At 48.1% G+C, this 20,327-nt stretch overlaps 2 protein-coding genes across 3 annotated transcripts in view; one reads left to right on the top strand and one right to left on the bottom strand.

Annotated features, from left to right (window-relative positions):
• Window positions 1-10,967, top strand: part of Abhd12 (abhydrolase domain containing 12) — a 69,525-nt gene extending 58,558 nt beyond the window's left edge. For both annotated transcript variants that reach the window (XM_031372203.1, XM_031372204.1), the window contains exons 6-13: window positions 649-694; window positions 3,552-3,681; window positions 4,792-4,829; window positions 5,158-5,237; window positions 6,136-6,218; window positions 8,120-8,198; window positions 9,043-9,170; window positions 10,320-10,967. In XM_031372203.1, coding sequence (XP_031228063.1) covers window positions 649-694; window positions 3,552-3,681; window positions 4,792-4,829; window positions 5,158-5,237; window positions 6,136-6,218; window positions 8,120-8,198; window positions 9,043-9,170; window positions 10,320-10,359 — 624 coding nt within the window. In that variant the 3' untranslated portion in view covers window positions 10,360-10,967. The remainder of the gene's footprint in view (window positions 1-648; window positions 695-3,551; window positions 3,682-4,791; window positions 4,830-5,157; window positions 5,238-6,135; window positions 6,219-8,119; window positions 8,199-9,042; window positions 9,171-10,319) is intronic.
• Window positions 10,968-11,915: 948 nt separating this feature from the next.
• The window catches only part of Pygb (glycogen phosphorylase B), a 46,797-nt gene continuing 38,385 nt past the window's right edge, over window positions 11,916-20,327 (bottom strand). The window contains exons 16-20 of the mRNA XM_031372202.1: window positions 18,537-18,678; window positions 16,300-16,507; window positions 15,034-15,168; window positions 13,886-13,952; window positions 11,916-13,302 (exon numbers count right to left, since the gene is read on the bottom strand). Coding sequence (XP_031228062.1) covers window positions 13,150-13,302; window positions 13,886-13,952; window positions 15,034-15,168; window positions 16,300-16,507; window positions 18,537-18,678 — 705 coding nt within the window. The 3' untranslated portion in view covers window positions 11,916-13,149. The remainder of the gene's footprint in view (window positions 13,303-13,885; window positions 13,953-15,033; window positions 15,169-16,299; window positions 16,508-18,536; window positions 18,679-20,327) is intronic.

The raw sequence follows: 20,327 nt of genomic DNA, 5'->3' as shown, positions 1-20,327 counted from the left end.
TGGTTTTTGTTTTGTTTTGTTTTGTTTTGTTTTGTTTTCTCAAGACAAGGTTTCTCTGTGTATCCCTGACTACCCTGGAACTGCCTGGTCTGTAGCCCAGGCTGGCCTCAAACTTAGAGATCCACCTGCCTCTGACTCCTGAGTGCTAGGATTAAAGGCGTGCACCGCCACTGGCCAGAGTTACAATCTTAATGAGAATGGGCAAGAACAGCTAGTAAATCTTTAGGGATATATATATATATATGCATATGTATATGTATATTCAACAAAATCAGAGAAATACTAGGTTGCAGTAAGGTTCCTAAAATGAAGTCTCTGAGGTCCACCAGCATCCTGCCTACCTCAAGCCTATTGACTGTACCTGAGAGCTGTCTGCTGACCTGTGTTGTAAAGCATCATCCTGAGAGGTATAGGAGCTGGCCACTTTGCCCCCTAAGCATCAGCAGAAAAGGCATCCTTCCCGTGTTGCTTAGCCAGAGGAAGTTAGAACATTCTATGACAGTAGGTCCAGGCAGGAGCTGCATGTCAATAGTCTGTTAAGTTCCCACTGTATGCATGACTCAGGGCAGAACTCTGCATGAGTTTTGTGAGAAACAAGCTGCTCAGTCCAAGATGGATTGCCAATAATGAATGTCTTTCACTTCACAGGTGCTGAGTTCCCTTGGTTACCACGTGGTTACCTTCGACTACAGAGGTGAGGTTCCTTTTAAGAATGTATCATGCCCCCACTTCTGGTTATACTTGATGGGCAGACTTGTGTGAGAGCTTGGAAGTGAGGCAGACAACTTGTTCGTGCAATTGTGGGCGTGCACGGCCTGGGCTGTCAGTGGGAGGGAGGGTAGTAGACAAACTGTTGTAGCGTCTGGGTGCTGATTGTACTGCCAGTGTCTGCATAGCAACATTTAAAAGCAGAAAGACTGTCTTTTCTCTTTATTGGACTCATGTTTTCCCTGCAGCTGGACATAGCTCAGTAGCAGTGCTAGTCTTTAGTCTTGGTAAAACAATGAAAACTGGAAAGAGACTGACTGAGAGCAGACAGATTCCCCTGCCTTCTTGGATAGCCTTGCTTCTTTCTTTTTGTTCTTAGTCAGGGTTGTCACTGAGAAGACTGAGAATCCAGTTTGATACATGCTGTGAGCATTCTGATTAATGAACAGCAGGAATACTTTTTTTTAACAGTGAACAACTATTTTAAAAGAATATTCTTCCATAGAATCCCAGTTGGAGAGCTCAAGGGACAAAGGGTGTTCAGCTTGCTTGATTCTCCTGGCACGTGCAGTGATTCAGATGTCCTTGGACTAAGGGATGGAAGCCACTGTTACCTACAAATGGGACTTATATTAGTTTCCTTTTGTTGATGGAACAAATTACCACAAACAGCTTATATTAAAACAAAGCAAATTTATTATCTTGTAGTTATGGAAAAGAAGTCTAAAATCTTTAACCCTGAGATAGAATTAGAGTGTCTGTGAGCTTTGTTCTTCCGTCTATCACTTGCCTTTCCCAGCTGCAGAGGCATCCTGGGAGTTGACCTCTCCTTTTTCTTTCCTTTTCTGCATGTATGCCTGTGTGCCAGAAGAGGGCATCAGATCCCATTATAGACTGTTGTGAGCCACCATGTGGTTGCTGAAAATTGATCTCAGGATCTCTGGAAGAGGAGCCAGTGCTCTTAACCACTGAGCCATCTCTCCAGCCCTGACCTCTCTTTTTGTTATCAAAATGTCTCTGAATACTGGGCTTTACGCAGATCTCCTGGTATCAAGGCTGACTCATTAGTAGCCTTCATTCTTTCTGCAGTGTAACGCCCCTGGCTGAGGCTCACATGCTTGCCAGGTCTGTGGTTAAGGTGTCAGCTTCTCCAGGAGTCACTGTGCTGCTGAACACAGGGATGGCTTTCAGTAAAGAAAGCTCCATCAGAATCAGGAGCCAGGCTGTAGTGATGGCGCATGCCTTTAATCCCAGCTCTAGGGAGGCAGAGACAGATGGATCTCTGAGTTCAAGACCAGCCCTATCTACTAGGGAGTTCCAGGGTAGCCAGGACTACACAGAGACTCGAAAAACAAACAACAACAATAAACAACAACAAAACAAAAGCAAGGCAAACAAAAGGATGAATTAAGTGAAGAGCTGGAAAGCCCTGACCCCTGTCCCACTTTCTGCCTTCTCTATTCTGCAAAGGTTTTTTTTTCTTATTTCTTTTTTCTTTGATTAGATATTTTCTTTATTTTTATTTATTTATTTTTATTTATATGAGTACACTGTAGCTGTCTTCAGACACACCAGAAGAGGGCGTCAGATCTCATTACAGATGGTTGTGAGCCACCATGTGGTTGCTGGGAATTGAACTCAGGACCTCTGGCAGAGCAGTCAGTACTCTTACCCACTGAGCCATCTCTCCAGCCAGATATTTTCTTTATTTATATATCATATGATATCGCCTTTCCCAGTTTCTCCTCTGAAAAAAATAAAATAATAAAATAAAATAACAAAAAACAAAACAAAACAAAAGCCCTGTTCCCTCCCCCCTCCCCTGCTCAACAGCCCACTTTCTCACACTTCCTGGCCTTGGCATTCCCCTACATGAGGGCATAGAACCTTCACAGGGCCAAGGGCTTCTCCTGCCCTTGATGACCGACTAGGCCATCCTCTCTGCAAAGGTTTTTAGAAACATTCTTCCTCAGGTGTCCTGAGACCCTAGAGGGATGAAAAGAAGGCCTCCTCCCTACCATGTTCTCTTCCTGTTGTCATCAAGGAGATATCCCCTGCATTTTCTCTTTCAGGCCTCAGTCTCTGCCTGTCTGCAGTGTGGAACAGTCCCCGTCTATCTCTGACTGTGCTCCTAGTTTCTGTTCCTCCATCTCTTCCTTCATGTTCCCAGGTCTATGTCTTCTACAAGATATCCTAAGCCTTTAGCCAAATCCCTCCTCAGCTCTTCTTCCCTGGGTTTGGAGGCTGGTATTATAATTATGCTGTTGCTCACACAGCAGAATTTTATTTCTGAGACTTGTAGTGTATGTAAGTCATGTGATGATGACTCAGTGCTAAGCCACTGAAAAGGCAATTTGTACTTGATCTTTGCTGGAGATTAGGAAGAGAATCAGAGTTGCCTTGAGACTGGAATCTCCTGACCTCCCTCCCTGCAGCTTCATGACTTCCTCCTCTTGGCCTCCTTCTGTTGGCCCTGGGTAGACTATCAGCAGTCCACCTGGCCTGGTCGTCCCTCATGTGCTGGCCTGTTGGTAGAGCAGGGGAAGAGCTAGCTTGAAGGATGCTTGCACCAATAGGCAGGCGCTAGCAGGACAGAGATTTGAGGTTCTGGTGTGTGCCTTGCTGGCTCTGTTGTTCGTTCCCAGTCTGACATGCATGTGGAATGACAGGGCTGTCTGCTTTGTCAGGAAAGTTCACTTCCATGTCCTCCTGCCTGTCTCCCTGCACCACAGTGGAGTGGAAATGAAGGCACACAGATAGGGTTACCGTTGCTCATGGGGCAGCTTTTCCTGGAGCTGCTTTAGTTTCATAAGCTGCCTTTGCCATTCCTCTCTCTCTCTCAGGTTGGGGTGACTCAGTAGGAACACCATCGGAGCAAGGCATGACGTATGACGCACTCCATGTTTTTGACTGGATCAAAGCAAGAAGTGGTGATAATCCTGTGTATATTTGGGGCCATTCACTGGGCACTGGGTAAGAGCTCTCAAAGCAAGAGGGTGATGTAGTGAAGGCAGGCCTCATATGTGACCTCTGAAGCAACCCAATGCCTCCAAGCCTGTAGCATCATCCAGTCCTCAGCCCTAGGTTCCTGCCCCTGTGTAGGGGGTAAGGGAGTAAAGCACCATGAGGGACTCAGGAGAGACTGAATTTCCTTAACTACTCCGTAGTTCAGAAGTGCCTTAGAACCAATATGGGCAGTGGAGATGGCAGCCAGTGTTCCAGGGAGCTCTAGTCCCAAAGCATTTTCAGAGTGCAGACAGCGTCCCTAGACTGTGTCAGCCGTGACTTAGGGTGTGTTTACTAACCACTGAGTCCAGGAACACTAGGTAGAGATGTTTGGAACCAGCTCTGTCACTTTGGCATGTTCGGCCTAGCAGGGAAGATCAAGAAGAAAGCTCTGTGAGTGCCTGGATTCTGCAGAGCGAAGTCCTAAAAAGAGCCTTGGTCCTTACCTTCTGATTCCTTCCTCCGCAAGCATACTGGCTCAGCTCTTTCTTAGCCTTCTCCCTCACTTGGGTATCCCCCTGCAGCCAGTCACGGGAGGAGGGAAGGCACCTCAATGGAAGAATGCTGGCCATCTCTTTGGTTGTCTGCAGGACATCTGCCAGGTGTTATTCTAAGACAGCAGGAGGTCCCTGGCCATGGTGGGTGACAAGTCCTACTGCTTTCCTATCTCTCAGCAGTAACTGTACCAATCAGCCAGTGTGACAGCTGAAGGAAGGCGGCAGGGCAACCTGTGGCAGTCTGGTCCTGGAGAGAGATCACATGCCTGAGGACAGGAGGGTGGCTGTTGTCACCTTTTAAGAAAGGTCAACTTATGGTTCCCCTTGTTCCTCCTGCTCACCCTGAAGCTCTCAGCTTCTCAGGTCAGATTCTCTGAGCATTTCCAGGATCAGCACAGCTTCACTTAAAAAGATTTTCTTCAATCCCAGCACTTGGGAGGTAGAGGCAGGCAGATTTCTGAGTTCGAGGCCAGCTCCAAGACAGCCAGGGCTACACAGAGAAACCCTGTCTCGAAAAACAAAAACAAAAACAAAAAAAAGATTTTCTTCAGAATTCAGCTGAACTGTTTTTTCTTTCCAGAGTGGCAACAAATCTGGTGCGGCGCCTCTGTGAGCGAGGTGAGGGAGCCATGCGTCGTGTGGCTGGGTACCTTGTACATGTTAGTGATCCAGGTCCTGCTGTGCATTCTTGGCAAGCAAGGTCTAACTGGCAAGCAGCGCAGTGATAGCATGAGCTAACCATCAAGGATGGGCCCCAGGTGTTCTCAGAGTTTACCCCGACCTGTCCTCCCTAAAGGATCCTGGAGCCCCTTGGGGGCCAGAGCTGATGGTGGTGGAAGACTCCTGCAAAAGGGGGTGCCTGGGCTCTCTGTCCTGGCTACATACCCTAGCCACCTACTCACCGGCTCTCTCACTTCTTACCCACTTCAACTCTTTGTCTATCTAGAGACACCACCAGACGCCCTTATATTGGAGTCTCCATTCACAAATATTCGTGAAGAAGCAAAGAGTCATCCATTTTCAGTGGCAAGTATATGATTTTATGAAAAATGTATTTTCATTATTAAAATAATTATTATGAAAATAAGAGCAAATAGATAATGAAACTAGTCATCATAAAAGGAACTATTTATCATTTACTAAAGACTCCTAGTCCTAGGCACTGGCCTGCCCATAGAGTTGCCAAACAGGGAATAGCTTTCAGCCAGGGGCTTTGCCCCTGAGGCCAGATTGCATACCCAGCCCTATTTGGCTTCACTGCACACCTGATCTCACAGCATTACTGCCCACTTGGTCCTGTGGAAGGCTGCAGACTAGCTCCCTCCTTGGGGTAGAGCCTACACTCTGGGTGCTAGAGGATTATTGGAACCCAGGCTCAGAGCACTGGAGAGTTGGACTCCCCAGGATTGTCTCAAAGTAAAGTCCAAGTAACCTTGCTAAGGACTCTAGGGCCAGTCCTTCAGCACCTCTCCTTCATCAGGTGGGATCTATCCTTTCCCTGGCCTTGCCTTCCTACCTTCACACTTCAGCTCCTCACCAGTGTGTGACCTGGAGTGTCTGTTGAGATTTCATGCTCCACCTATGGCAGAGCACCCCTTTTGTTTTCTCATGTCATTGGTACTGCTTTTCCCTGACAGTTTGTGAGGAAGCCAGCCGCCAGCCTTTGATTCCCATTTCCTTGGTGGGGATCTGTCATTTTATCTGTGGAGAGTCTGGTTTGTGGTTGCATGTGAGGTGTGGAAGCTCCGTCTGATCTATGGGGCCAGCAGACATGCCTTCTGTCCCCAGTCACAAAGCCAGACAAAGCTGGAAATGGGAACCGCACAGACCCTCAATTCCTTGAACCTAAACTGCCATGACTCTTGGCCTTTTCCTTCTGCATAGCTATCTTAGCCCTTCTGAAAACACTTTCTGTCTTGTTCAGATATACCGATACTTCCCTGGCTTTGACTGGTTCTTCCTCGATCCCATTACAAGCAGTGGAATTAAATTTGCAAATGACGAAAAGTGAGTATTGTGGTAGAGTGACTAGAAAGACACAGGACCCCCCACCCCTGACTCAGCACTGTGTTAGCCCAACAGAGTGGGCTTCGGAAGACTCATGGTTGGTCTCCAAGACAGTGTCTTTTGAAAGGGAAAGTCAAGTTGAGCTTAGTATTAGAAAAAAGCAAAAACATTTTATGCCACAGACATTTGCATATGGAGTCAGCGTTTCAGGTTTCTCCTTCCACCTTGTCAGGCACGTTCTCTCTTGCTACTTCTGCCATGCTACATATCTAGGCTTGCTGACCCACAGCTTCTGGGCCATCCTCCTGCCTCTGTTTTGTGTCTTACCACCACAGGGATGCTGGGATTACAGATGTCTGCTACATAGGTTCCAGAAACCAAATTATGTTGATGTTGTCAGGATTATGCAGTGAGTGCTATAGCTACTGAACTAGTAGATAATGAAAATAGTCATTAAAAAGGAACAGTTTTCTTCTGGTATAGAAGTAAAGAATTATAAAAGATTAATAGCATATTTTTGCCCATATAATTATTTTTCCAGTCTAGAAACCAGAGCCTCTGAGTAGACATAAGCGTTTTTCCTTCAGGTATGTATTTTGCTTCTAAAGATAAAAATGCACCAGATTAAAATTTAAGTAACCATTACAAACAAAACCCTTTGTAGATCTTACAGGAAAGTTTTCTGAGTAAAGCAAATTTGCTTTACAAAATAAAAAGCGAGTATTGGCCCCAGGAAGCTGCCTTTGGCTCCGTCTCTCCCACAGAGATAGGTGGCATCTGAGTAGCTGCGGCACTGTGCTCCAGTGGAACCTGCATTAACCTGCATTGCAGCCTCATGGGTCCTTTCTACGTTCACACAGACAGTTTCTGTACCAGGGATTTGCCACTTTCTCCAAGAGGCTTAGGTTAAAGGAAACAGCTTATCAGATGTTCCACCATTGGATGCTTGCCTTGTAGGCATGAAGACCTGACTTTAAGCTCCAGGACTCATGTTAAAAAAAAAAAAAGCCTGGCAAGATGATAATGGTTGTAATTCCAGTGCTAAGAAGGCAGAGACAGGTTTCTGATTGCCTGAGGTCAGTAAGAGATCCAGTTACCAAACAAAATAGGCAGGCACCTGGAGATAATGTCCAAGACTATCCCCTGGCCTTTACCTACCCATGCATATGTGTGTGGGGGTATATACACAAGAAATGTACCACCAGGAGTCCTATGTGTGCTGGGTGCCAACTAGTAGGAGGTTACCTTTGGGGTCACATGCTCTCTCAAGACAAGGTCCTGCTTTGTGTCTGGGTAGCATTGTGCTAACTTTAGGGAAGTGCACAGCTCTACTAGAGGCAAAGACTGAAACAGCTCAAGTGGCTACGCTAGTCACCCTGGCCAATCCTGGTAGCTGCTCTTTCTACTTTGTGACTTGCTGAAGAACTCTGGCTCTATTGGACCTATTGCACCATTTGCAATTAAAGGCTCAAAGCTAGAATGACTTAAATATGAATTACACAAGATTAAGTGGAACATGGATTCTTTTTTAACCAAAACCAACAGATTCATAGTAACATCCACTTGCAGTAAGACTCTTAGAGCACCTAAATACCCTTATTTGTAAAGATTGTTTGTTGTTTTTACTATTAATGTATCTACTAGAAAAGTTAATGGTTTTCCATTTTCATAAAATACGCAGGAGTCAGATATTCAGGGGAGTGAAATGACCTAGATTGACATCTGTCACTTAGCTGAAATACATAGTTATTTCAAACAAAACAAAAAACCTAAGAAGTTATTTCTTAGTTCTATAGTAAAAAGAAACCTAGAGAACACAGCATAAACCCGGATCTCTGCCCAGGGTGATGGGTACAGGTGAGCCCTCTTTGGTCTCCACCTAACAACCCTTTCTCCTACAGTGTGAAGCACATCTCCTGTCCTCTGCTCATCTTGCACGCTGAGGATGACCCAGTTGTGCCCTTTCATCTCGGCAGAAAGGTAGGTGTTGTGTGACTCTGCCCCTGGTACAGTAGTTGCCATTGGCCCTCAGTATGGATTAGGTTGGGCATTTAAGGTAGGGAAGCAGGCCCTGCCCACTGTGTCATGGAACGGCTCCTGTTACATAGGGAAGCAGGCCCTGCCACTGTGTCACAGAACGGCTCCTGTTCCATTAAGTCTGCATCTCTTCCACGTGCTAGATGGCCTATGAGGGCTGGTGTCAGGGTCAAGAGCAGACTGCTGTTCTATCCACCAGACACTGTGACAAGCTGGCAGACCTGACGTGAAGCCGTCTAGGCTGTATTCTTGCCTTTGGGGATAAACTGCAGGACCCTGTGCTTGCTGCTGCTAAATCTGCTTTGACTTTGCTGCTGGAAAGGAGGCTTAGATTTAGGGGTGGGGGGTTGTGGGGTAAAGAACACCATAACAGAAGAGCCTTTAGGAGTGCTTGCCGTGCCTCGTCAGCAGACTTGGCACAGAACTCACTTTGGGCAGGCTTTATACGTTACCCGAAGATGAAGAGTGTGAACTGCCAGCAGCGTGTGGTGCATGGAGCTGAGCTGCCCTCTTAGCTGTTCCTCAGAGGAGGGGAGGGCACTCTGGAAGTATAAGAGCAGGAAAGGGGTCGTAAATGGTGGACTTTAAGGATGTGGCAGTGCCTAGCATTGGGCCTCTGTTAGCCCAGACTCTGGCTTCTTGGACCCTGGCTGTGTAGGCTATAATGACAGAAGCAGTGTCTATGGGCATTTGTGCTGTCCTCTGGAGGAAGCACTGGTCTATGAAGAAGAGGTCATAGGTGGTTCTCCGTTGGGCTCTAGGCTGATTCATCTCTCCCTCTCACCAGCTATACAACATTGCTGCGCCATCTCGAAGTTTTCGAGACTTCAAAGTCCAGTTTATTCCCTTTCACTCAGACCTTGGCTACAGACATAAATACATCTACAAGAGCCCAGAGCTTCCACGGATACTGAGGTGAGACATTCTCTTCTAACCCTTGAGCCTCTCTGGACAGTGGTGCCTCACAACTAGCTGTGCAGCAAGCAAGAGACAGCCACTGAAGCCATTTGAGCAGCTCAGAAGTGTGCTGCAGGGTCACAGTGATTCAAGAGCCTTCCACCAACACCACGTTCATGGAAGTTACAAAGTTTGTCCTCCTTTCTTCTGGATAATGTGATCAGATGGGGCATATGGTCTTCCTGTACATATCGTACAAACGCACATGAACACACGGGTAGGGGAGTACCTAACAGTGTGCATATGCACATCCTTACTCAGGCTGCCATGTGTGTACAGAGTGTGTGAACATCCTCAGGGCCTTTCAGTGTGTATATGCACCACTCCAGTTCATGGAAGGCTTCATATGTACAAGAGTACAAGATACAGCTTCCTAAAGGGAGGCCATGTTTCTGGCTACTGCGCACTAGTCATTCTTGGACAAATGTAGGCTGCAGCCCAGAACCAAAGTATAAGTGTGGAGAAACAGGGAGCAGTTTCTGACTGGCCTCCCATGCATGGCTATCCTCCATGCTTCTACATAGATTTCCCCAGGTCATCACCTAGCTCCTTGTCAGCTGACCTAGGTTCCACTCACCACCATTCAGAGCAGTCTAACCCTCCCTGTCCACTAAGGAGAGGGTACCATACTTGGGCTGCTGTGTAGCACATGAACCCAGGGCACCAGGCTACTTGGAGAGCACTGTTGCTGCTGAGAGGTAGGCTTGAGAAGTGGGCTAAGAGCCAGTTATTCCCAACCTGTGACTAAAATTGGTTGCATAAATTATCTCCCAAGGAGCAATATCCTGGGTAGTCCAGACCCTAGCTCCTTTGAGAATTCCAGAGGCAAAGCTACATTACAATATAGGTTGCCATTTGGGGCAGAGAGCTAAATAAGTTGTGTTTGGAATTGACATCTTTCCCCTCCCCATTCCCAACTTTGCCTGGGATTTGACCTGGGAGCTGCAGTGTTCTCCCTGCCTCACCCTGAGGGCTTTCTTGTCAGGTGGCCTGTAGCCCCAGATTCTTTGCTGCTTCCACCACCTAAGACAGCCACTTGAGGACTGTGGGGAGTGTGGTCTTAGGTCCAAACACAGTTTGACTCTTGCTTGTCCTCCTCTGGTCTAGGGAATTCCTAGGGAAGTCGGAACTGGAACGCCAGCACTGAGACTGGCCCATGAAGGAGCATGAAGACCCACCTTCCTTCCTTCTCCCCTGGACCGCAGTCTGGCACCCAGAAGCCCAGAGTGCCACCCCCTGTGGTGCTCAGGAGCCCAGTGCATACCTAGAAAGGGGACTCAGACACAGAGGGCAGAAGCTCCACAGATGAATCTGTGAGGAAAACCTGGTGGCAGGCAGGTGGCCTCCTGACCTTCTGGTGGCCACTGTATCTGAGCTCTTTTGGGGAAGGCTGTATCTACAGGTGGACCCCATACGCTGGGCATAGGGAGCCTGGGAAGGGCTCGGGAACTCAGGACCACTCCAGGCCCTCTAGCACCACCGCTTAAGATACAGGAAAATGGTTCTTTCTGCCCTTCCTGGTGTATAACAGAACAGACTCCAGGTGGTTCAGTTTGTCCCCAACAGCTCTGTACCTGCTTGCCTTCCTCAGCTGTCCCTGCCTCTCCTGGCATCTGAATACCCACAGTAAGGGGCACCTGGATCTGCACTTCCTTCCATTCTGCCCACCTGTCTGTCACCTAACCTGGCCGTAGACTGAGCATTTATTTAAGAATAAAATCTCGGTGGTGGTCTATTTATTGTTTTCTCTACAAAGCAGGAATCAAAGTTCCTTCCTCTGCTGCCTCCTCGCAGTTCTGTTCCTGACCAGTGCCCCCGACACAATCCCCACAGAAGTACAAAGATCTGCTGCCAACTTTCAGGCACTGCGTTCTGCTTTGATTGGAGGCACCTTCTCCTAAAAGGCAGGCCTAGACAAAGACCACATGACCACACAATGCAGGAACACTGGCCAACACAGAAGCACTGATCTTCCAGGTGACATGAGTTGGATAACCAGGACTTGAAAATGTACCAGACACATGCCACCAGTTTGTGGCTTTTGTCAAAGCAGCCTGACCTAAAGCTGCACACCTACAGACTCAGCGGGGCTGAGAAGTGCTGGAGCACAAGGCTTAGCAAGAGCTGACGCGAGTGGTGGCCACAAGCTGTGGTCTTCTTCATACAGCCGAGTACAAATATTTGCACTCCCTGCATCCTCTAGATGTGAAGGTGCAAGGCCACTGAGGACCCAGCCTTTCTCGATCCTGGGCTTTCCCCCAGGTCAAAGCTATAGAGCTTTATATCTCAAGGTATCTGCTGGGAGATCTTGGCAGTGTCCCCATCTGACCCTTCAGAGGCCCGGCATTAGCAGGTGTGGGCTAGTTGGAGGACCCGCGTCTGAAACTTACACTCACCCGTGCCAGAGCAGCATAGAGCTCCCTAAGTGATTCTCAAGACATGGGAACCAAACCGTCCCGCCTCACTCTAGGACCAGGGATTTAGCTTTACTAAACCCAGCCTGTGTTACTATCAGGAAGGCATAGGCATCAGAGAGTCCTTGTATAAACTGGTCTGTGCCAGCAACTTGGGCCTGGTTACAAAGGGACAACTGCAGCCTATTCTACATGGTGCTTATCCAGGCTTATGTCCTCTAGACTCTCATGGGAGTTACCTGACACTCTATGTATGTTGAGGTAGAAATGCAGATATCACAGTGACCAACCATAGGCATAGACATTTAATCCATTTCTCATATAAGGAGGGAACAGCAAGTAGTAGAAGGGTGATCATGTATTGTGGCTTCAAGGGACCTCATGCACAGAGCAGCAGATGACCAGCCCTAGAGCCTGCCCACCCCCCCACCCCCCCACCCACACAAGCTTCCACAGTGGCTCCGCTCCGGTGAATTGAGTTCTGAAAACAGACACTTCCCAGCACACACTGCCAGAGTGAGGAAAGTGAGGGGTTCTCCTGCCCACCCCCAACCAGATAGAGCAATGCAAGATGGTGAAGCCTCTGGAAGGATAGTTTTATGTAGTTTCTCTGATCACACACACTTAATACAGATTCTGCCCTCTGGGAGAAGCATGGCTCCTGTAGTTGGTGGGGCTTCCTCACTATGCTGCTGTAGCAGAGTGGGAAGTGGGTCCCACTGCAGGACCAGCAGCTGAGTCATCAGCCACGCATAAATATCCACACTGAGCAAATACAAGGTTTACTTGCTAAAAAGAAAGGCTTTAGCTAGTTTCAATTCTTCATAAAGTGTTATTTCCTGATGAAAAAGCAAAGAACTGAGCCAACCCTCTATAGAATTGCCAGTCCTTAGCCAAGGCCTCAGTTACAGGATAAAGGTGCTCCTCTCCAGGGGTTCTGGGTTCTACTTGACACCCACAAGGTTCCACAGATGGCTACAGAGGCATGGCGTGTATGGATCAACCACCCACATACTCAATACAGCCAAGGGCAAAGGACAGAAAGCTGTGAGCATGAAACCTGAAGAAAAGGTTCTAGCCAGTAGGCCAACAAGACCACACACTGGGGTTGGCAGTACCCTACAGCTAGTGCCCCAGGTACTAGCAGAACATAGGAACACTGGCTTCATCACAAATCCCTATTCAGACTCCAAAACTAAAGGCTTAAGCTCACTCAGCTATGTGCAGGATTTCAGGGGGCTCAGCTCTACTCCCTCCCTGCTCATCCTCTGGGGATGACAATGGGCTGAAGCTGTGGGGACCATCTTTGCCCATCTGTGCTGTGAACTCTGCAAGAGCTCTTTTGTAAGAAACCAGGAGGATGCCACTACTTCTTCCTTATCCAGGCCCTCAAAACCATTCCCATGGTCCTTCCTGGAAGCATAGCACTTCGGATAGCAGGGACCAGCAGCTGCTTGCAGTGCCTGAAGACTGGCATGGGCACAGTCAACTAGACAAGCCACTGGTCTCACTGTGTGGGATAATTAGTCCTTGGGGAGGTTGGGGGGTGGGATCTGCAGGTCAGAGGGTTCTACACCCCAGATCTCCCGGGCGTATTCAGTGATGGTCCGGTCACTGGAGAACTTGCCAGAGCAGGCTATATTCCTGATCACCTTTTTAGTCCACTCCTTGGAATTCTGTGAAGGGAAAAAGAGACTTACTAACATTTGGCAGAGCTAAGGGAGCCTAGGAGCCCAAGCCTCCAGAGCATGATGACGTTAACAGATAAGCTCTGAGCCTTGGGGCAGCCTGTGGTAGAAGAGACTGCAACCATGTGCTCACAGAAAAGCCCTCACTTGGCCAGAAGAGAGACACTAGATTAAGAGACCAGTTGCTTAAGACAGGACTACTGTCCTGTCCTCAAAAGGCGCCTAAGGCACACCTCACATTAAGCCAAGAGCACAAAACTGGTAAGCAACTGCCACAGGCATACCAAATATCCTAAAATGACCAAGCACTCTCTGGTAAGACTTCAAAACTGTCCCCAGACTGCAGGCCCCAGACTTCAATGGAAGGAGCCAGACCTGTGGTTGATATTTTCAGGTTCCTTATTCTATTTTTGACTATCAGGAGAGGTTTTCCTCATGGCACCTAATGCCAGGAGAGCTGACCTAGAAACAGGCTGGACATACCGATAACAGAGCAGCCCATCCCTCTGGTCTAACCCCTAAACAGATCCACACAAACCTGGCCAACCACATCTAGGCCCACAAGCCTTACCCGGTATAGATGGTCCACCTGGGCCTGGCATTGGATGTAGGCTTCATAGTCTGCAAATACTTTGAATCTGAAACAGGAATAGGAGGCTGGGTCAGGGCAGGGTGTGCAGTGGGCAAGGAGCCCAGCCTAGGATGTCCATCCTCTGGTATTTCCCAGCCAGACCAGGAAGAACTGGCTCAGGCTAATCCCCTTCATATCCTCCCAGCTCTGTTGGGGCCAAGGTGGACACTATTCTGCCTGTGGGTGCCAGGCTGTACTACATCCACAGGCTTCTCTGGAAGTCCTTAGGTTCTGGGGATGCTTTTTAGAAAGTCTGGTTTCACCCAGTATTTCTTTTAAGGAAATTGCCATTTCCAAAACAGATGTTAAACTGCACATCCCAGAGGCAACTGCAATCCCAAACAGCAAGCCCACAGTGCATTTTATTTTACTATCTAGGCAGAGGCATGTTTCACTATTTAAAAGTCCCTCATCATAGGCTTCAACAGGGTCCCACTCTGTGCTGTACATCTATTCTGACTGAAGCCAGTGGGCAGCATGGTCTTCAAAGACCCTTAAAGACAAGTTAACCAGATCAATCAAAAGTGGAGAGGTTAACACCAGATTCAACTTTTATCAGCGGGCAACACTACCCTGAGGCACCAGTGTTTTTGTAGACCTGCCATGTAACTAGGTCGGTTATAACCATACCATGTTTAATGAAATACCTCAAATACTGACTACACTGTAAGTTTGCAACGAGGCAGACTGATTCCATCTTAACCAGGGAATGTCCCTGAGACTAACACTTGTCATGGATGCATGCTCTCCCTGCCGTCACACAGAGGGTACACTCCTGAGCACCCTCTGCTGGTCTGCAACAGCCCAGGGGACAGAGCTCCCCTAAGTCTGGGGACTGGGTGGTGCTGCTGGCCACCTCCCATGGTCCAGGGTCCCTGAGGAATCACTAGAAGCCACTGCAAATGTGGCCCTGGTTTGGCTGTGAGTCTGGCTGTGTTAAGGTCTCCTGGACTGAGGTAGAGGGATCATAAACACAGATCTTACCCTCATAACATGGGGTTTTCAGCCCACCAGGTGAGTTCAACTGTCTCAACAGTGGGGACTGGTGGCCAGCCTGGAAAGCCCAAGTAATCAAGGTTGTGTCCTACCTGTCATGGTACATCAGCATGTTAACCACATCCTTGAAGCAGTCTGGATCTTTGGGAGAAAAGAAGCCACTACTGATTTGATCCACAGCCTGCCTCAGCTCAGGCAGGCGCTCGTAGAATTCTCTGGCGTTGTACCTAGGGGACAGGAGCTCACTTAGCACTGGAAACCCCAGACAAGCAGCCTCAAAGACAGTAGGAACAGTTATGCTTGCCACAGCCTCTACTCCTCCTGGTGGCCGAGGGCATCAGCTACTGACCACATGTGGCTTCTAGGCCCTTGAGATGCAGCTGGTTACATAAAAATCAATCCCTGCTTCTTTTACTATTCAAAGAAACATTACTAAGGTATCTGTATTACACGAAAGGCTCCCTTCATCTTTCTGCTACAGAATTCAGAGTCTACTGCCATAAAGTCCTGGCCAGAACTCTGAAAAACAAAACACCAAAGGAGTACACTCGGAGAGACATGATGCCTGAGAGGGTCCTAGTGGGACCCTAGAACGAAGGAATAAAGCCAGACAGGTTGGCATGAAGCTAGCTGTGATTTCCCCAAGAAATCTGAGAGGAAGGAATGAGGGACATTCAGGTCTCAGGACACAAAGCTGAGAAACTGAGATACTCTACACAGACACATGAGCTCTTGGGATGACAAGGACAGTTTGATCTCTTGGTGCCTAAGGTCTCACTGAACACACATACACACACGCACACACACACACACACACACACACACACCCCTCCCCCCAGGAGTTCTGGAAATCAATTAGATTGTGCTATCTTTAAATTCACAGGCCAAGATTCCTCATCAGTGTCAAGGTCAGGAAAAGCAGCTGCTTTCAGATCAGAAATGGGGATACACAATGATCTCAGCCACCAGGGGCAGGAAAGGGCAATTCAACATGGACTTCAACAACAATGCTGTCAGTGGGAGACTGTATACCATCAGTACGAGTGGGAGACAGAAACTCTCTGTACTGTTTGAGATTTTCTGCATTCCATTTCAAAATGGAAAGGTCTATGGACTGTCTTCTCTGGCCCTGAGTGGTAAAGTCCCCATAGGAGGAGACCTGTAACCAGGGCCTCAGTGGACAGGAATGCTTTGTCACAGGGACATGCAGGAGCAGCCAGACTCCTTGGGAACCTCATGTTTTGTACTTATGAATGGACTCAATGAGCACTCAGTGCCTGACGCATGCCCCGCTTCAGCTTCTGACCAGCCACTCTTTACAGCCCCCTTCCCAAAGCTGTCACATATCCAACACATACCCTTTCTGGTCCAGGGCTTCAACATCTTCCACCCGCATACCAAAGATGAAGAGGTTCTCTTCCCCGGCCTCCTCAGCCATCTCCACGTTGGCACCATCCATGGTGCCAATGGTGAGAGCTCCATTGAGCATGAACTTCATGTTGCCTGTGCCTGAGGCTTCAGTGCCCGCAGTGGAGATCTGCTGTGACAGGTCAGCGGCTGGGATCACTGCAGGGAGGTAGGGACAGAGAAACCCAGGATGGCAGCTCAGCCTAAGGCCTGCTTCACCCACCCATTCTAAGAGACAGCTTGTCTCCAAGGAGGGTGATCCTAGGATATGAACCATAGTCCTGAAGCCATTGAGCTCACTGCCAAACAAGCAAAGAGAATGACCACAAAGTAGGCGCCTGAGTTTTCAGGACTCCTCTTGACCAGCTTAGCTAAGGCAGAGGGATTAGATGGAGACGCTCAAGAAGAATCCCCCAGAGTAGCACAGAATTTTTGTTCTGGAACTTCCTTTACTTTTATTTTTTGAAAATTGTATGTGGGTGCTTTTGCTGCATGACTGTCTATGTTTCCCATGTGTGTCTGGTGTCCAAAGAAGCCTGAAGAGGGCTTTGGGTTCCTGAAACTAGAGTTACAGATGGTTGTGAGCCAACATGTGGATGCTAGGAACCAAACTTGGATCCTTTGGAAGAGCAGCCAGGGGTCTTAACCACTGAGCCATCTCAGTAACCTGTTCTGGGAACCATGGCAATCAAGTACAGTGAGAGACCTGGTCCTGGCTTCCTGTCATTGCAGATGTCTTCCTCTTGACACTGGTATCCTGTTCAGTTATAACACACTCCTGGTTAGCCTGAGAAAGACCTAGATCCTACAGAGCTAGATGACATGGAAGGCTGAGTCCACCTTTCAGGTTCATGGTGTGGGAACTGATGTGCCCAGGGACACATGCAGGCAGCCAAGTACCACAAAACCTCTTCCACACTCAGGCTCCTTGTACTTACGAGGTAGGAGGCTGAAAGTGACATGTCCCTGCAGATGGGTCTCTGCCCTAAGTCCTAGCCCAGCTGAACACATCATCTCAGCATCTACAGCTAAAGCTGAAGCTGCTGACGCTACCTCCACAAACCTGATGGCAGTCACTCAATACAGCCAGTACCAGAACCTCAAAGGCAGGAAAGGCCAAAGGTCAGGATACAGAGGCCTAAAAAGGCGTCTACAGCCCCAAGTCCCACAGTCCAGCCAACGACAGCTGTATGTTTCCTAGAAAGAGACCTCGAGCATCAAGTGTACCCATGAGTAACATGAGCATGATAGCAACAGCTGGATCAAAGGCCAGAGCAAGGAACGTGTGAGCTCACAGGGCAATGAGCAGGCCAGGCTCCAGAGCTTACTACTACAGTCTGCAAAGGAACGCTATGCAGCTGGACATGTGGGCATCTGACCTCAGTGGCAGAAGGAAAGGGGATGTCCAGGCTCAGCGTCTTTGTCATCCATCTGGTTAAGAAATGTTTCCTACCAAGAAAGACCTATGTAGGGGCTGGCGAGATGGCTCAGCAGGTAAGAGCACTGACTGCTCTTCCAAAGGTCTGGAGTTCAAATCCCAGCAACCACATGGTGGCTCACAACCACCCATAATGAAATCTGACGCCTTCCTCTGGTGTGTCTGAAGACAGCAAGAGTGTACTTACATATAATAATAAATAAATCTTTTAAAAAAAAAAAAAAAGAAAGACCTATGCAGGTCAAAGAACACCCTCAGAGCCTAGGAGAGGTCCCTGGCACCAGCCTAAGTAGAACAGCCCTAGACCAAACTCTCCAAACAAGCTCTGAGATGTCCCCAGAAAAGGATGACAGCAGTGCTGGCACGTGACAGACTCGCAGCACACCTCGAAGGAAGAGGGAATAAGGGGGCAGTTGGGAGGGAAGAGATCTGGTTCAAGGAAGGTTCTGCGACATCAGGGGAGTCACACTCTGCTGCAATGAGAGGCGCAAGGGCAGCAGGCAAAGCTGAGGGTAGGAGGAGGAACAGTGAAATCCACGCGGGAACAAGGAGGTCCAGATGGCAAGCGTGACAGCCAGTGGCTCTGCCTGTGATGTGCAAAGGCTCTCAGACATCCTCATGACACACACTGTTCCCCTGGCAGGACCTTGGTGTTCTAGGCAGGTGACTAAGTGGAGAACAGGCCTGATCAGCACTGCCAACCCCCCTACCCAGCCCCAAGCAAAAGCCAGTCAAGGAGTCCAGGGCTACCTTTCTCAGCTAAAGACACACGGTAGTTCTCCAGGAAGATCACTCTGAGCCTGTCGCCCACAACTGGATCATGATTGACAACATCTCCAATGGATGTCACCAGCTTGATGATCATCTTCGCCATGTGGTAACCAGGAGCTGCCTGGAAAGAGGAAGGTGAGAATTAGGGGAACTTAACATCAACACCAGGTTCAGGCTCCAAGGGTCCATGGAGCATTCAGTGATGCTGCTGGCTCCTAAGTATGTGAGAGTGGGACCCGTGAGCCATGGAGATCTACCTGTGTTAGGCTGGCCAGTAGACTGCAGACCATGGAGGTCACACCGCCAGTGACCCCGCTAGTGTTGGGGAAATGGAAGGGCCTAGCTTTGCTTAATTGTCTTAGCTTCTACTAACTCCAAATGTTACCCCACTTGTGGGATTTACCAACCTTGAATTTGATTTTTTGATTCTAGTCAGTGTTTTAGAAACAAGATGTAACTGAGTGTAGTGGTGCACACCTTTAATCTCAACACTCAGGAGGCAAAGGCAAGTAGGTCTCTGTGAGTTTAAGGACAGCCAGGGCTACACAGTGAGACCATTTTGAAAAACAAAACGAAAAAAGAAACTACAAGGTAAAAGAAATGAAGACTTTTAAAGCTATTTACAGAAAGTACAGAAAATGAAGAGATATATTAAAATGTACCAGAGGGATATTGTGGTTTGAATATGCTTGGCTCAAGGAGGGCATTAGGAGGTGTGGTCTTGTTTGAGGAGTCACTGTGTCACTGTGTGTCGCCGTGGATGTGGGCTTTCAGACCCTCCTCCTGGCTGCCAGAGGACAGCCTGTCCCTTGGCTTCCTTTGGATGAAGATGTAGAGCTCTCAGCTCCTCCTGCACCATGCCTGCCTGGATGCTGCCATGCTCCCGTCTTGATGATAATGGACTGAACCTCTGATCCTGTAAGCCAGCCCCAATTCAATACTGTCCTTTATAAAAGTTGCCTTGGTCATGGTGTCTGTTCATAGCAGTAAAACCCTAACTAAGATAGAGTCAGAAAAGGCTAGCCTCAAGAAAAACCCAACTTCTTCAACAAATATACTGAAAAGAAAAAGGCACTGAAGGAGAATCCACAGATTTAAAAAAATTTAAGAGATCCATCTCAATTTGAGGACTTTCTTTGAAGTTTTGACTCAAACAATTATAAATATTTATAGGACCAAGTGTGTGGCTCGGTGGTAGAATGCTTGTGACAAGCCCTGGGTTTTATATGCCAAGCACTGCAAGGGTGAATGTAACTTTAGCTGGACATGGTGGTACTTGCTTGTAGTACCAGCCACTCCAGAGCTGAAGCAGGATGATGACTTTGGGGCCAGTTTGGGTAATATAATGAGAACCCCCATCTCAAAAGAAAGACATTTTAAACTCTAGTAAGACAAAGTGGGTAGTGGTCCCACAGTATGAGTGGGGGGTGGTATTTATTGGCCTGGAAGAATCCTTTTCCTGTGTGACGGGTATGATAGATATCCCACAGTGATGCTGAAGGCTAAAACATCTTGTAGTTTTACAGAAACACCTCTTGAGAAGATGGAGCATGAAGTCTGTGTTGTATTATTTGGACTCCACTCTGAAGTGGTTGAGAAGGACACTCGGCAGTCCTTCCTACCTTTCTTTAAGTTTTTTTGTTGAAATATTTTAAAACCTTCCTAAAAGTCTATATTGCTTTGGACTGCACATACTAAAATACTAACAAAATAGTATGACACCCAAATTTGGTTCCAAAATACCAGATGATGATGGGTAGGGGCAGAGAC

This window comes from Mastomys coucha, unplaced genomic scaffold (genome assembly GCF_008632895.1).
Source record: "Mastomys coucha isolate ucsf_1 unplaced genomic scaffold, UCSF_Mcou_1 pScaffold15, whole genome shotgun sequence".
In the NCBI taxonomy this organism is placed as follows: Eukaryota; Metazoa; Chordata; class Mammalia; order Rodentia; family Muridae; genus Mastomys; species Mastomys coucha.
This window is presented reverse-complemented; position numbering and strand designations above follow the sequence as displayed.